At 53.0% G+C, this 13,283-nt stretch overlaps 5 protein-coding genes across 5 annotated transcripts; 2 read left to right on the top strand and 3 right to left on the bottom strand.

Annotated features, from left to right (window-relative positions):
• Nucleotides 1–2,469: 2,469 nt before the first annotated feature.
• Nucleotides 2,470–3,042, bottom strand: COL26b_014321 (uncharacterized protein; the record flags this gene model as incomplete). Its single annotated transcript, XM_053186896.1, has 1 exon — nucleotides 2,470–3,042. The coding sequence occupies one exon, from the start codon at nucleotides 3,040–3,042 to the stop codon at nucleotides 2,470–2,472; it is 573 nt and encodes a 190-aa protein (XP_053029163.1).
• Nucleotides 3,043–4,712: 1,670 nt separating this feature from the next.
• On the top strand, nucleotides 4,713–5,347 carry COL26b_014320 (uncharacterized protein; the record flags this gene model as incomplete). Its single annotated transcript, XM_053186895.1, has 2 exons — nucleotides 4,713–5,255; nucleotides 5,330–5,347. The coding sequence occupies 2 exons, from the start codon at nucleotides 4,713–4,715 to the stop codon at nucleotides 5,345–5,347; spliced, it is 561 nt and encodes a 186-aa protein (XP_053029162.1).
• Nucleotides 5,348–8,763: 3,416 nt separating this feature from the next.
• On the top strand, nucleotides 8,764–9,485 carry COL26b_014319 (uncharacterized protein; the record flags this gene model as incomplete). The annotated part of the gene is made up of 2 exons (XM_053186894.1): nucleotides 8,764–9,329; nucleotides 9,452–9,485. The coding sequence occupies 2 exons, from the start codon at nucleotides 8,764–8,766 to the stop codon at nucleotides 9,483–9,485; spliced, it is 600 nt and encodes a 199-aa protein (XP_053029161.1).
• Nucleotides 9,486–9,637: 152 nt separating this feature from the next.
• COL26b_014318 (uncharacterized protein) lies at nucleotides 9,638–10,632 on the bottom strand (the record flags this gene model as incomplete). Its single annotated transcript, XM_053186893.1, has 2 exons — nucleotides 9,638–10,462; nucleotides 10,510–10,632. The coding sequence occupies 2 exons, from the start codon at nucleotides 10,630–10,632 to the stop codon at nucleotides 9,638–9,640; spliced, it is 948 nt and encodes a 315-aa protein (XP_053029160.1).
• Nucleotides 10,633–11,126: 494 nt separating this feature from the next.
• On the bottom strand, nucleotides 11,127–11,709 carry COL26b_014317 (uncharacterized protein; the record flags this gene model as incomplete). Its single annotated transcript, XM_053186892.1, has 4 exons — nucleotides 11,127–11,230; nucleotides 11,294–11,391; nucleotides 11,491–11,602; nucleotides 11,673–11,709. The coding sequence occupies 4 exons, from the start codon at nucleotides 11,707–11,709 to the stop codon at nucleotides 11,127–11,129; spliced, it is 351 nt and encodes a 116-aa protein (XP_053029159.1).
• Between the last annotated feature and the right edge of the window lie 1,574 nt (nucleotides 11,710–13,283).

Here is a 13,283-nt window from a genome sequence, read left to right as displayed (position 1 = left end):
AAGGGTCTTCAAGGAAAGCATGCAGGGCGATTGCAGCTCTTCGAGGCCGACCTCCTCAAGCCTGGATCTTTCAAGGAGGCGATGCAGGGGTGCTCGGTGGTCCATCATGTTGCATCACCATTTATGATGGCGGAGATGATTAAGGACGGGCAGAAGGAATGTGTCGAACCGGCGTTGGAAGGTAGCCGAAGCGTACTCGCAAGCGTCAAAGAGACAACTTCAGTAAAACGTGTTGTTCTAACATCTACAAGTATGTCCGCGCATTCCACTTTTCTACGACGAAAGCATCGTCGTTTCGGTAAGAACAGGCTGCTGACTTCGAAATTGTGTTTGCAGTCGGGGCCATATTTGGGGACTACGAGGACGTCAACGACAAGATGGGAGGCACGTTATCCGAAAAGTACTTCAACGAGACCAGCAGCGTAACGCACAACCCATACCACTACTCCAAAGTACTCGCAGAAAAGGAAGCCTGGGAAATTGCCAAAGAAGAAAGCCGATGGGATCTTGTCGTGGCTTGCCCAGGACTAGTCCTTGGACCGCCATTGTCTGCCGGATCGGACTCAGGCAGCTTGTTTCTGATCGACGAGCTTCTCAGTGGCAAGCTGTTCTTCGGCGTACCTAATCTCAATTTTGCGACAGTTGACGTGCGTGAGGTTGTCACGGCACATATCAAAGTTGCCTCAATACCCACAGCAAGCGGTCGATACATTGTGGCGTCACGAGACATGGCCAATTTCTTGGAGATATCAAAGCTGTTCCGGAGACTGAGTAAATCAATGCTCATTCCAGACCACCTTCTTCCCGACTTTCTAGTTCGGGTCTTAGGACCTTTGTTTGGGTTAACGAGGAAGTGGATATCAAGAAACCTGGGTACCAAGTTCGCCGTGGATAACAGTCGGAGTATCAAGGAGCTAGGGATTGAGTATCGACCTCTGGAGACTACTCTCAGAGAGCATTATCAAGCATGGAAAGGGTAGATATTGATTGGACTATTGAGTCAAGCGTTCATGAACAGCGGTTCTACCATGAACTATTCGACGATTCATTGCATATACATACATAGCATGCTTTCCTAGATACCAACATGAATGAAAGGAGCCCACTTAAGCAAGCTGTTTTGCCCCGGAGATGCCAATCTATACTCTTCAACAGCTTCGTGCAGCGCAGTCGCAAGATTTAGGTGACCATGTTCCATACTATTTTAAGTGGGTGACATAAGTTTCTTGTAGAACCTCCTCGCTACCTCCCCAGCTGCGGCGTCATCGGCTCCCCACATGGTCCCTATAACATGTTGAAAGCCCAACGTCTGGAAAGAGTTGGCCATACGGATGGCCTCCCCGGCAAGCTTGCTGTCTGTTTACTGGGCTGTGGAGCATGCTGAAAGATAAGCTACGGAGCCCTCTTTGAGCCCAATCTCCTCAAGGAGGCAATCGTCAGATCTGCAGGTCTCTCGTTCTTAACGAGTAAAAGCCTGTTCCTGTTCGAGTCGTTGTTGATCGAGGCGCCCTGGCAGGCGAAGTGCACAAATGAAAACTCCGGTATTTTTTTGAGAATACTTTCAGGGTCAGGTTGGGCTAGGTGAAGCAACTTGTCTGGTCCAAAACTTGCTCCAATAGCCTCTTCCTCGTAGGTGGTGTTCAGATGGCGATGCGGCGGCGGATTGGAAGACATCGTGACTAGAAGCATATTCTGACCAGAAACAGCTGCGGCACCCTTGTCGCGACCATATTTTAGGGCCTTGAGTGATGAGATATAAGACGAGGTTACCCGACTGGGCGTATTTTCTTCAGGGTCGCCGGCATCGTTGCCTGCCGCATGGAACGGCACCCTTCCCGCTAAACCACCGGTGATCCACCACAAACGACCCGACCATGTGAGTGTTGTGACGTCCAGGATTGGACGCACCGCCACTTCCCATAGCCAGCGGAGGCCAGCCTCGGTGGAAACATTGGGAGAGGCCCGAGATTTTCGTATATCCCTCCTATCTGGGTTCCCACCGCTGTTGAAAACTGAGGCATGGCTCTGAAGAGCGGCAGGTGTAAAGCCTGGCAGGTGCAGAAATTTAATCCCTTCTTTTGTAGCAATCATAGCGTCGCTGCGGAGTTCGGACACGTTGATCGTTACAACGGGACCATCTATTGCAAGTTGCATCATCTGATTAGCGCTGAGGGGCAACTGGAACTGCTCAAACCCTTTCAAATGTCTGATCTCCTCTTCCATGGAGGCCATTTCGCGGATTAGAGATTGCTGAAGGGCCGTGTCTTTTTGATTGTTGGCAGCGCTTTGGGGCTGCCTACTTGCATGTGCAACTCAGGTCCTAAGGTCAATGTAGGCATTGGCGTATTCGGGGTATCTTCTCTCGAGTTCTGAAACATCGCTCCTTGATTTCATCGGAAGCCCTGCCAGAATGCAGTTCGCAGCTTCTAAAGACTTGATTGCCTCAATGGGAGGGCGTCCCACAGCTAGCTAAGCAGATGCCGCAAGGCTTCCGAGGTTTGGTATTTCACGTAGCGTCTGCTGCAAGTCTTCTGCAGATGCCGCTTGGATGTTGCTCTCAGTCAACAGCCCAACAGCATTTTGGAAGATGTCGTTCGCCTGTGTCCGCTCTCCGTATTCCCAGTGAATGAGACCGGCCTGGAGTGTCGAAGGGATCCTGACCAGAAGTGTCGCCGTTTCTGTCTTGGCCGCCTCAATGAACAATTCCTTGATTTTTGGGAGTGACTCGGGGTCTTGGAAGACAAGGTATTTGGTGTACAACATCGACGCAAGATTCTTTCTTCTCTCTCCAATAATCCTGCTGTCGGGTTTGGTGTTCGATAGAGCTTGCTGCCCGGTCTCTATCGCCGTTTGGAGAATGTCGGTGTGTTTTCCATCTGACGTGCTCAGGCAGAGGATACCGTGCTGAATCTCCCAAAGGCGCGAGAGGCTTGCAAATAGGACAGAGTTACTGATTGTGCAGCCTTTGTTCAGTTCAAGCACGCGGTCGAGGAGTTCGATGCCTTCTTCTGTCCACTTGACATCTTGCGTCAACTTAGCCATGGTCCCCATCCACGAAGAAACAGTGTTTATTAGCATCAGTACGTTTTCTGCGTGAGGCGGAACGATTGAAAGTGCTTCCCGGCCAAATTCTTGCGGATTTAGGTCTTGATATCTCCTGCTTTTCAGCTCGGGAATTGAGCCATGAGAGTAGAGACCAAAGGCACGCATCGTGTCGCTATATCGCGCATCGCTCATCTGAGCCAAAAAGAGCTCCGAAAGTCGAACTATTTCTTCCAGGCTGTCCAAATGAGCAGTCACATTAAAGTGCGTACTCAAAGCCGCTGAGGTGCCCATGTATTCGTGGTCACGTATGGCTCCGTCCAGGAGCGTTTCAATGACTTGTAACCCGCTTCCATGCCTTTCTCGAGGACGGATCCAGTTGCCTCAAATCGAGACACTAGGACAGCCGAGAGATACGAAAGTCGCGAGGACTTATAAGAGGTCGGGAAGATGCCAGGTGCTCCTGCTTGTTCTAGAAACTCGAAGGCTTCGTCAAGAGACCCTCTGCTGCGATAAAAGCAGCTATTATCACAAATCATATCGCAAAGGTTTGCATTTGCCGCCCTCCACTGGTGGGTATCATGAGCGAAGCATGTTAAGACAAGTTTGCCGTACTTGATTGCACCTTCGAGATCCTCGGCCTTGCTCGAGTATCGGAATTGACCTTTGAGTGAGGCGGCCAAAATTGTTGAAGACTGGTCCCTTGCTAGTATCGTTTGGCGTAAGCGCCTCCACAGCTGCCCGACCTGCTTGAACAGCCTCAACCACGTCTTCTGGGACTCCGCACTTCTTCCACTTCGCATGGCAAACCGTGCACTTGTCGTTCAATATGGCTGCCTGGTTCGGGTGGCCTGGTTCCATGGTAGCCAGAAAGTTGTCGATGCGATCGGCGCCATCTTGCAATTCCTCGATAGAAGCGTTGCGGATATCAACGGGCTTATTATGAGGCCGAGACGAGCTGGATATGTCGGGCAGACGAAAGCTGTTACTGGGGCATCGCATGATCACCAATAATCAAGGTGATTGTAGGCCTTTCGTACTCTGTACTGTAGAGATAGCCGCCTCATGCTCTGGCGACCCATGCCGCATTTGGGTCGCCCACGTCTTGCTGCATCCAACATTTGCCAACCCACCACAGCAGCAGGGATTAGCAGTCGCCTGGCGGATATCCCTCCCCTTTTGAGATCAAGGGTCAGTGAATTCAGAAGGATGCTATCAGGCGTATTTTACCGGCATTTGGAGACAACCTGCTTTCTTAGAAGTCACACCTAATGACCCTGAACGCCAACTCGCGCCTCGTAGCAAGCGCACCATCTTCGCCAGATATCTTGACTTCGATCCATATCATGATTGAGCCTCACGTGGTCCCCAACGATCAGGCTTCAGGGGGGACTGCATGCACTTAGCGACGAAGACTATTGGCCGTCAGTAAATCGCCACCCAGCGAGGGAGTGCTGCGCGGCATGGGATTATCGCGGTCCAGCAGTGGATCTCGGAATACGAATGCAGCTCTGTGTAGCATACACACGTGATATGCGGGGTTTACTGCATGTTCATCGACTCATTTTGCCAGCCTGGTCATGAATTCTACGTTCATCACATCACTTGTAGAAGAGCGTTTCCTAGGCCCTTGCGGCATTCGGCAATTGTAGCAGGATTTCAACATCGCCATGGCGCGAGAGCGCAAAAGAGATACCTTTCTCCGTCTATTCAGGTCCAAAGACCGACGACTGGCGGCTTCGCAAGCGGACGATAGCAAGTCGGTCTCATCTACCTCCGAGCTCGCACCCGCAGTGCTTTCAACACTTCGAGCGGGCACACCCGACCGAGCACCATCAGAACAGGTTGAGATACCGAACACGCAGCAGCAAGAGCCTGAAACGCCGAACGACGTGTGGGCTGCAGCTTTTCGGAAGTTCCAGGAGAGCGATGGTGATTTGGCCATAGCTTACGCTAAGCTTCTCAACCCTACACATGAGGATGATGCCACCAAATTCGATGTCAACTTTGTCGAGTCGACCGTCAAGAGGCTTGACAAAACGCGAGAAGAGAAGCAGTGGAAAGTTGCGTTTGCTGGAAGGAGTATTCATGTGCGCTCACAAGTTGAAAAGATGGTGAAGTTCCTGCTCTGGGCAGACACTGTGGTGAAGCCTGCACTCAGCACTCAGCCATACGCCGCGTTAGCATGGTCGGCAGTTTCCATCTTCCTGCCAGTAAGACGAAACCTGTCTCAGTCTGGTGTTCAAGTATACATACTGACATGGTCAGCTCGTGAATGCGGGAACAGAGCTGCACGAGGCGATGATGGCTGGCCTCGAAGAGATCAACCGCATGTTGGTGTTCTGGAAAATTTCAGAGAGCTCTGTTTATCCATTCCGGAGCCACGCAAGAAAAGACTTTTACAACATCTTCATCGACTTGCATAGTCACATTATCAGATACTATGCCCATGCAGTTTACCATTTATCATCAACCCAGCTTTCCCGAGCCCGGGAAAACTTGGTTGGGTGGAATGGTTGGAAGGCCGAGACCAAGAGCATCAACGATTTGAACCTTAATTGCCAAAACTATCTCAAAGCCGCTCAACGTAAAGCATTACAAGATAGCATGGAGATGAAGCTGGTCGATATTCATAACTCTCGGATAGCTCTCAAAGAGATATCTAGGATCTTGGAGGAGATCCAAATTCAGTATAAAGACCAGCTTGAGGCAAGGCTATTAGAAAGCCTTCATGCAGACTTCAAAGGTCACAAGAACGCTAATCCTGAACGCGTTCAAGGGACTTGTGAGTGGGTTTTCCAAGACGAGAGATTCCATCGGTGGCGAGATAACGAATCTTCAAGTCTACTTTGGATATCAGCTGGACCAGGTTACGGGAAGTCAGTCTTATCGAGAGCCCTCATCGATGAAAATCTTCTCCGGTCTTCAACAAGGGCTGCGACTTCTTCGATCTGTTATTTTTTCTTCAAAGATGGTGACGAGAGGCGCACGAGGGCTTGTGATGCTGTTGCTGCTCTTCTTCATCAGCTATTCGCTCAAGATTTGACCGGGAATCTCATAAAAAAGGCAAAGACTCCCTACCATCGTGCGGGTGCTGGTCTGAGAGAATCTTTCGACGAGCTCTGCGACATCCTCACAAATTGCGCCTCTTCGCCGGACGCGGGTGAGATAATTTGTGTTCTAGACGCCTTCGATGAATGCAAGGCATCCGAAAGAAGGAAAATCGCAACCTACCTTAGCAAACTCTACAACACATGCCAACACGACTCGTCACCAATTTCAAGTCTGAAGGTTTTCATCACGAGTCGTAATTGGGGTGACATCAAATTCTCGTTGGAAAGCCTTTTCGAACCTGATCACCCCTCACAGAGCTCGCATATCAACGGAGACGAAGCCTTGTTGAAGATTGGGGAAGAAATTGAGCTGGTAATAGAGGAAAACTTCCCCACTATAGCAGGACATCTCCCCGACGAAAAGGAATACCTGGACCTTAAAGAACGCATGAAAGGCATGCAAAATCGGACCTACCTCTGGCTCCGTCTTTTTTTTCAGATCATCAAAGAGAAGCCCAACAAATACAGGAAGAGAATCGAGATCATCGAACTTTTGGAAAGCCTGCCTTCCGAGGTTTCAGAGGTCTATGAAAAAGTTCTCGAACCTTTCTACAACGAAGACAAGACGAAATTGCTCTTACAACTCATGCTGGCTGCTCCTCGCCCGCTCAAACTGAGAGAGGCCAACGAAGCTCTCACTGTTCTCTCCACAAAGACAAATGAATGGAAGTCGACAGAGGATTTTGACAACGACTGTTGGGGCGAAGACTTTGAAAGTGTCGTGCAGGACCTCACGGGGTCTCTGGTAGTTGTGACAATAAACCGCTATGACGACCAAGAACTGTCTTTTTTACACCAGACAGTCAGAGAGTTCTTACTCAGCTCGAAGCCTTCCCCTGGATCATGGAAGGGAAGGTTTGGCTACCCTGAGACACAGACAGTAATGCTCTCTGCCTGCCTAGAGTCACTATCTATCTTGCAACACGAAGACAACAGAGCTGAGGCTTGGCACCTCGGTAATGGTTTCCGCACATTTTCCGCTTACTTTTGGCCGAAATTATATGAGCTGCAAGATTATGATACGCGAGAAGAAATGTACGGCCAAGCCCGATTACTCTGCGATACCGCGCGACCCGGCTCCGCCGCTTGGCTGGAATGCAATAGTGACTGGGAACGCTTCAGATGCAAAAGTGGATTAGAGACCAGAAGCGTCGACATCCTTAGCATCGTTGCGTTCCTTGGACTCACGCACTTGGTGGAGAAGATTGCATCGACAGATCGTCTTGATTTCAGCAAAACAAGGCAGAACACGGTCAGCCCCCTCCAAGCTGCGTCATGGAACGGGCAGTTGGAGGTTGTTAAAGCCCTTGTTCGAAAGAAAACCGACATCGAATACGATTCCTTGAAAATCGGTTCACCTATCGAGTGTGCGATAGAAAATGGAAGCGTCGAGGTCGTCGAGTTTCTCCTCACGTGCAGGCCTGCGCCAATTATCAAGGAACCAACTTTGGCATCTGCAGCGAGTACATCCGAAACCCGCATATTGGAACTGCTTTTGCAGGCAGTCCCAGACATGGAAGTACCAGAAAAGCTGCTGGAGTCCGCAGCCAAAAACAAGCTCTTCGGTGGCCTGGTGCTAAGGGTAATCTTGCATGAGCGGCCTGCGCTGATACTATCCGATCAAATTATTCACGATGCTATTAAAAACGAATCTTGCGATACAGAAGATTTGAAAATCTGGCTTGGAAGACCGGCCGATCTTCATGTCACGGAGGAGATGGTGGAAAACGCCTGTCACAGGTCAATTGGTGCTCTGGAATTGGTTAGCTTCCTCCACAGGAGAAGTCCACAGGAGAAGTCCAGGTGTCAAATTGGCCGATCATGCGTTGCTTCTTGCAGCTGAAAATAACCAAGTCGGCCTGGATGTCTTGAAGTTCTTCTCTGAGAATCATCCTGGCCTCAAGATCCCTCAAGAGGCTTTTCACGCGGCTGCCAGGAACGCCACTTTTAGCGTGGAGATGCTCCATCTATTTTTTGAACTAGAGCACAGCAAACAAGTCACACCTGACTTGATTCTAAATGCTCTTTACAATCCCGTCAGAGGGCCAGCCACCTTGGATTTCTTGGCATGCCAGGATGAATTCAGCATCACGCAAGGCTGTCTTGATAATTGGTTTCAAACAGGGAATTGTGGTCTCCTTGAAAATTTGGGCCATGCTATGAGATTGAGTAAAACTGAACTTGTAATCACGGACAAGATCATGAAGGAGATAGCTCAGTGGGATCTAGACGGGGTCAAAACGTTCCTGGAAGCTGTCGGATCCAACTTTTCTATTTTCGTTACCGATGACATTTACGAAGAGTCATACCGGGCTTGTCACGCATCAAGAGATCCTGAGATGCCCTATTCCAAAAGATATGAACGATATGATATCATGAAGTTCCTTTTGGATGCTCAGAGATGCGACATTCAGATGAGAGGAGATGATGGTCATCCACTTACTAAGAATGAGGTGACGGGCAGGATGAAGTTGTGGAGAAAGGAGCTCACCGATTTCTACGGAACTGATGCGGATAACGTTGACGACACGGTTGAATGAAGTTTTCTGGTATGTCACAGCATGTAGCAGAATGAGTTTATGAGCAACCACATACCATCCTGGCCACAATGTCCGACCCAGCCTACGCCGACCAAATCGCCTACTTCAACACCATCCCCTGGGTCTCCGCCATCCTCCGCGAGCCAGGCCTGATCTCCATGCCGCCCATCACCCGGCACTTCGACCCCTCCCTCCGCGCCTCCGAGTTCTGGGGCGTCACCCTGCACAGCAAAACCACCATCCCCTACTTCATCGGCTGCTTCCACCCCCCTCCGCCTTCCACGCCCTCCGATTCCGCACCCCTTGAGGAGAAATACATCGCCCACGTCCGCTTCTTCCTCAAGCTCGCCCACGGGCTAAGCACCCTCGAGCGCGAGCGCGTGCACGGCGGCGTCGTGGCCTCCATCTTCGACGAGTGCGCTGGCGCGGTAGGGTTCGTGATCAAGATGTATGGGAGGATGGAGATGCTCCCGCATGTGACGCGGACGTTGGAGCTGGAGTATCGGAGGACGGTGCCGGTTGTGGCGGTGGTGGGTGTTATTGCGAGGTTGGTGAGGGTTGAGGGGAGGACCTTTGCGGTTGAGATGGAGATGGTGGATGAGGAGGGGGCGGTGCTTGCGAAGGCGGAGGCGGGGTATGTTGTGTTAGAGAAGGGGAGGAAGGGGAAGTTGTAGAAGGTGAGGTTTGACAATTTGTCTCTGGAAGGGATGATCGTGAGAGTGGTCTCTTGCTGTCGATGAGGGCGGTAGCTTGCAGAGTTGTTCTTCAAGATGTTGCTAAGAAGTATTAGAGCCGACAGAAGCAATTCTATAATAACACATATGTCTTCGCTGCTTAGAAACTAATCCAAACCATTCTATCGTCTACTTGCTCTAATATTGTTTACATCCTGTACATCATCCCTTCTTGTACGAGTTCTACCATCTCTCATCATTCCACACGCTACCTCTTCCTCACTCCAACCTCCGCCAACACCTCCCGCGGCCCCAGCCCCATCCACCGCTCATACGTCTCCTCCCCCGAAGCCCACACCATCCCCAGCATTCCCGCCGCATTCACCCCGCCCCCGTCCACATCCATCTTCGTCCGCGGCACAACCACCATCCACCGCTCGCTCAGCACCACATTATGCGGCACCGCAACCCCGTCCTCCTCAACAACCTCCTCCCGCCCAGGCACCAGCGCCGTCGCCGCGCGGAGCATCTCGCCATACATCCCAGCTACCTCCTCCCCCCCGGGAACCCCGTTCTCGAACCTTTTGAGGAGGTACTCATACGGCACCGCGGCCTCTAACTCCCTCACATCAGGCCATAGCCGGAAATCCGTCGGGGCGGGTATGACCTGCATATGCTTATGCAGCCTTGAACACCCGCCGTCCTTCCCGCAGTTGAAAATCACAAGATATTCACTTTCTCCCTTCGAATTCAGCCCGCGGAGCACATCCCGCGCAGCTTCTAAATCCTCCCTCCACAACGGCTCAAACTGTCGCCGGTAGCCGTTTCCCGTGAGGAGGATCAGGTGCGGCCTGTACGCGCAGAACTTGTTGAACATGAGCACGTGCGTGTTGTTGACGGGGGAAATGACGAAGCCCGCGACGGAGATGTCGCCGCCGGGGATCTGGCCCTCGGAGTCGAGCTCCATGGCGTTGGTGTCGGTGGCGAGTGAGGGTGAGGGCGATTTGGGCGGCGTGGTAGCGGCGTCGAGCTCCGAGTTGTCGAAGACGGCTGCGGGTTTGGTTTTCAGGGCTGATGTGAGGCGGAATTCGAACTGTCTTGGTTAGGTTGGTGTACGTGAGATGGGGAGTGAGGGATTACCTCGAAGCCGCCATCTTGGTGGTGAATCTTTTTGAGGTCGTCGCTGTAGAGGACCGTCCCCTTGCGCACGAGGGCGTCGAATTGCGCGAGGACGGAGGCCTCGACTATGACCTGGGATCCCATCTTTCACGGATCTTTATCGCAAATTCCGAAATTTTGTTGTTGTGCTGGGCAGATCTGGTGGTTGAACCTGCAACGTCGCAGCTGAGGCAAGGCTGCGCCCTGTTATCTGACGGCGAAGGGTATGACGACATAAGATACATCCTCCCTTGAAACCACCCAAAACCATACCACCGCGAGCACTTTCACATGCGCAATCGGGGAATCCGCTTGAAAGAAATGTATGGCTTCAATGCTTGCTTGCTGCTATTAAGATATTCTGTACCAAAAGAACGGCGCCACGCGGTGCGTGGGCCCGGTGAGGTATTATGCTACAAATCGTCCGCCGGACTCCCTCCCTCTCGCGTGCCGGCATCTCGTCATCCACACTTGCTATATGCTTTTTCCGTGACAAAAAGCCCTCCCATGATATCGTACCGCCGTATCACCGTATAAAGCCTCATCCGTCTGCATCTCGCACTACCCGTCCGGAGTGACAATCATACACAACCCGTCGTCTACGCGGGGGGCACGGGGGCAGCGGGCCCAGTACCGGTGGCGGCGCCGCGCTGGACGGGCGGGGGGAGGAACATGGGGAGGTAGGTGACGGCCAGGGCCATGACTGTCGCGCGCCCGTTAGCTATCCGTCCGTCATCCGGGCCGTTGCTTCGCGAGGGGAACGTACCTGACATGCCGACGGAGAAGTATCCCGGCGTCGCGGAGCTCTTCTTCGTCTCCTCGCTCTCGCCGAGCCAGGTCTGCACGGAAAAGACGACGGAGGCCCTGCGTTTTTGTATCGTATCAGCTACTTGTCCAGACATCCCGACCTGCCACATATCGAATAGGGGCCGGCAAGCGAATCAAAGGTGTATTTTCGCGTACCATCCGATGAACTTGTTGCGCGTGAGCATCGCAGCCATGGGCAGCGTGGACGACAGCGTCGAGGAGAACTCGGCGTTCTCGCCCTTGGCACGGGGCTCCTGGTAGGGGACGACTGTAGCACGAACGATCACAGGTCAGCCATCGCGACATCTCCCAATTGAGCCGTGCGGAAAAGTGCTTACTCAGGTCCGGCCGGCGCATATCCCTCTTGCTCGCCATTGTTGCGGATTCGGTGCGAAAAAGTCGGGGTTACGAGACGAGCAAATTGGCTGAGAAAGATTGCTGCACGTCGTCGCGATGTTCACGTGCTGCTACCTTGCGAGGTGAAGCTTTCCCCAGCTCCCCAGGCGCAATCACACAAACCTCGCACCTGGAAAGTTAGGCATCTATCTTCCCAAGCTGGGGAAGCAAATCCGGCGGCCGGCTGGCCTCCCCCGCTCAGCCGACCACGTTCTCGGATACAGCCACACCCCCGGCGTGGTCGCCGCAGCTGCAATTGGCCGCGCGAGCCGTCGGGCGGGCCCTCCGAACGCCGCGCCGCTCAACCCGATCTGACAAGTTTGCTTTACTTCACGGCCATGATTACGATACTTTGCGCGGGTGAGGTTCCGATAACGAAGGGACACCACTCTGAGATTCTGGTGTCGTCTTGGCCTGAGACCGGACGGGGAGCACCGTCTGAGCTGTGCCGCGGGCCGGGCTTATCCCGGTTGGCTTTGCGAGGGGGGTTTTCACGAGGATGCGGTTGTTCCTCGTTCGTTGCTTTTTGCCGCGGTGCGAGAGTTGGATAAATTGCGGCTGTGAAGATGGAACGGTGCGAGTCTGGCTTCGCGGGCTCCAACAGTGTCAGAAATCTTGCGGGCCGGTTTTGCGGGGCCTTTTGCTTCGGGAGATGCGGCCTGCGGAGGGGCGCGGACTATGGACATTACGGAACTTGCATCTTTCGGAAAGCTGGGCCTCGAGAGCGTTGATTACACATTGCAGGCCAAAAAAACACAAAATCAGCAAAAACATGTAGTTGTTGGTCAGCGGCCACTCCTCCGCATTCTCCGAGGTTGCCCACCGGGGGTTTTCTCTCGGGGGCTTGGTGTCGTTTGAGCGGCCTGCATGCCCAGCTCTTACGATGGTCTTGTTATCTTGGGCGGAAAGTCTCGTCATCTGCGGGCCACCCTTCTGCAGGTTGGCGAAGGCAGGCAGGCAGACTTGCATGCCCAGGGAACGATAGGCACGTAGGCCGCCTTGCTGCTGCTGCTGCTGCAGCAGCTGCAGGCGCGCCGCGGCCGACCTACAGGAGCGTTTGCTTTGCTTGAGGTGCTTACTTCCAGGCCGCCCCCACACGGGCCCTGCAGGTCCCTTCAGCCGGATGGAAGGTGATCCCGTCGAGGTGCGTCGGCCAGAGATGCGGTGTGTTTGCGTTGTATGGTGCGCGTACCGGGACGGGTTCTGGTTGCAGCGACACGACGAGTGGGCCAGCTGGACTGCCGAGCTGTCTGTCACTGTCTTGGGCATCATCATCATCAACGTCGACCACTTCACTCGTGTGTTTTGAGCCAAGTACCCGCTGGCTAAATCAGGTAGCGAGCGAGACATTGTCCCAGTCGGGCAGCGCGGCATGCCACATGGACATGGCCGTGGTGGGACGAAGAGCCCGAAGAGAGGCAGTCCAGCTGGCACCGTCTCGCCTTTAGTGAACCTTGCACCGGCTTCCACAACGTGTTGGACAGTGAGTCAAGGCACGCTGCCAAGTGCGATGTGGTGATGGGGTCACACGGCGGGTGTCAGCTGAAGGGATT

Source organism: Colletotrichum chrysophilum (assembly GCF_026319265.1).
Source record: "Colletotrichum chrysophilum strain AFK26 chromosome Unknown scaffold_335, whole genome shotgun sequence".
Taxonomy (NCBI): domain Eukaryota; kingdom Fungi; phylum Ascomycota; class Sordariomycetes; order Glomerellales; family Glomerellaceae; genus Colletotrichum; species Colletotrichum chrysophilum.
Note: the sequence above shows the minus strand (reverse complement) of the source record. Positions and strands in the feature narration are given on the sequence as shown.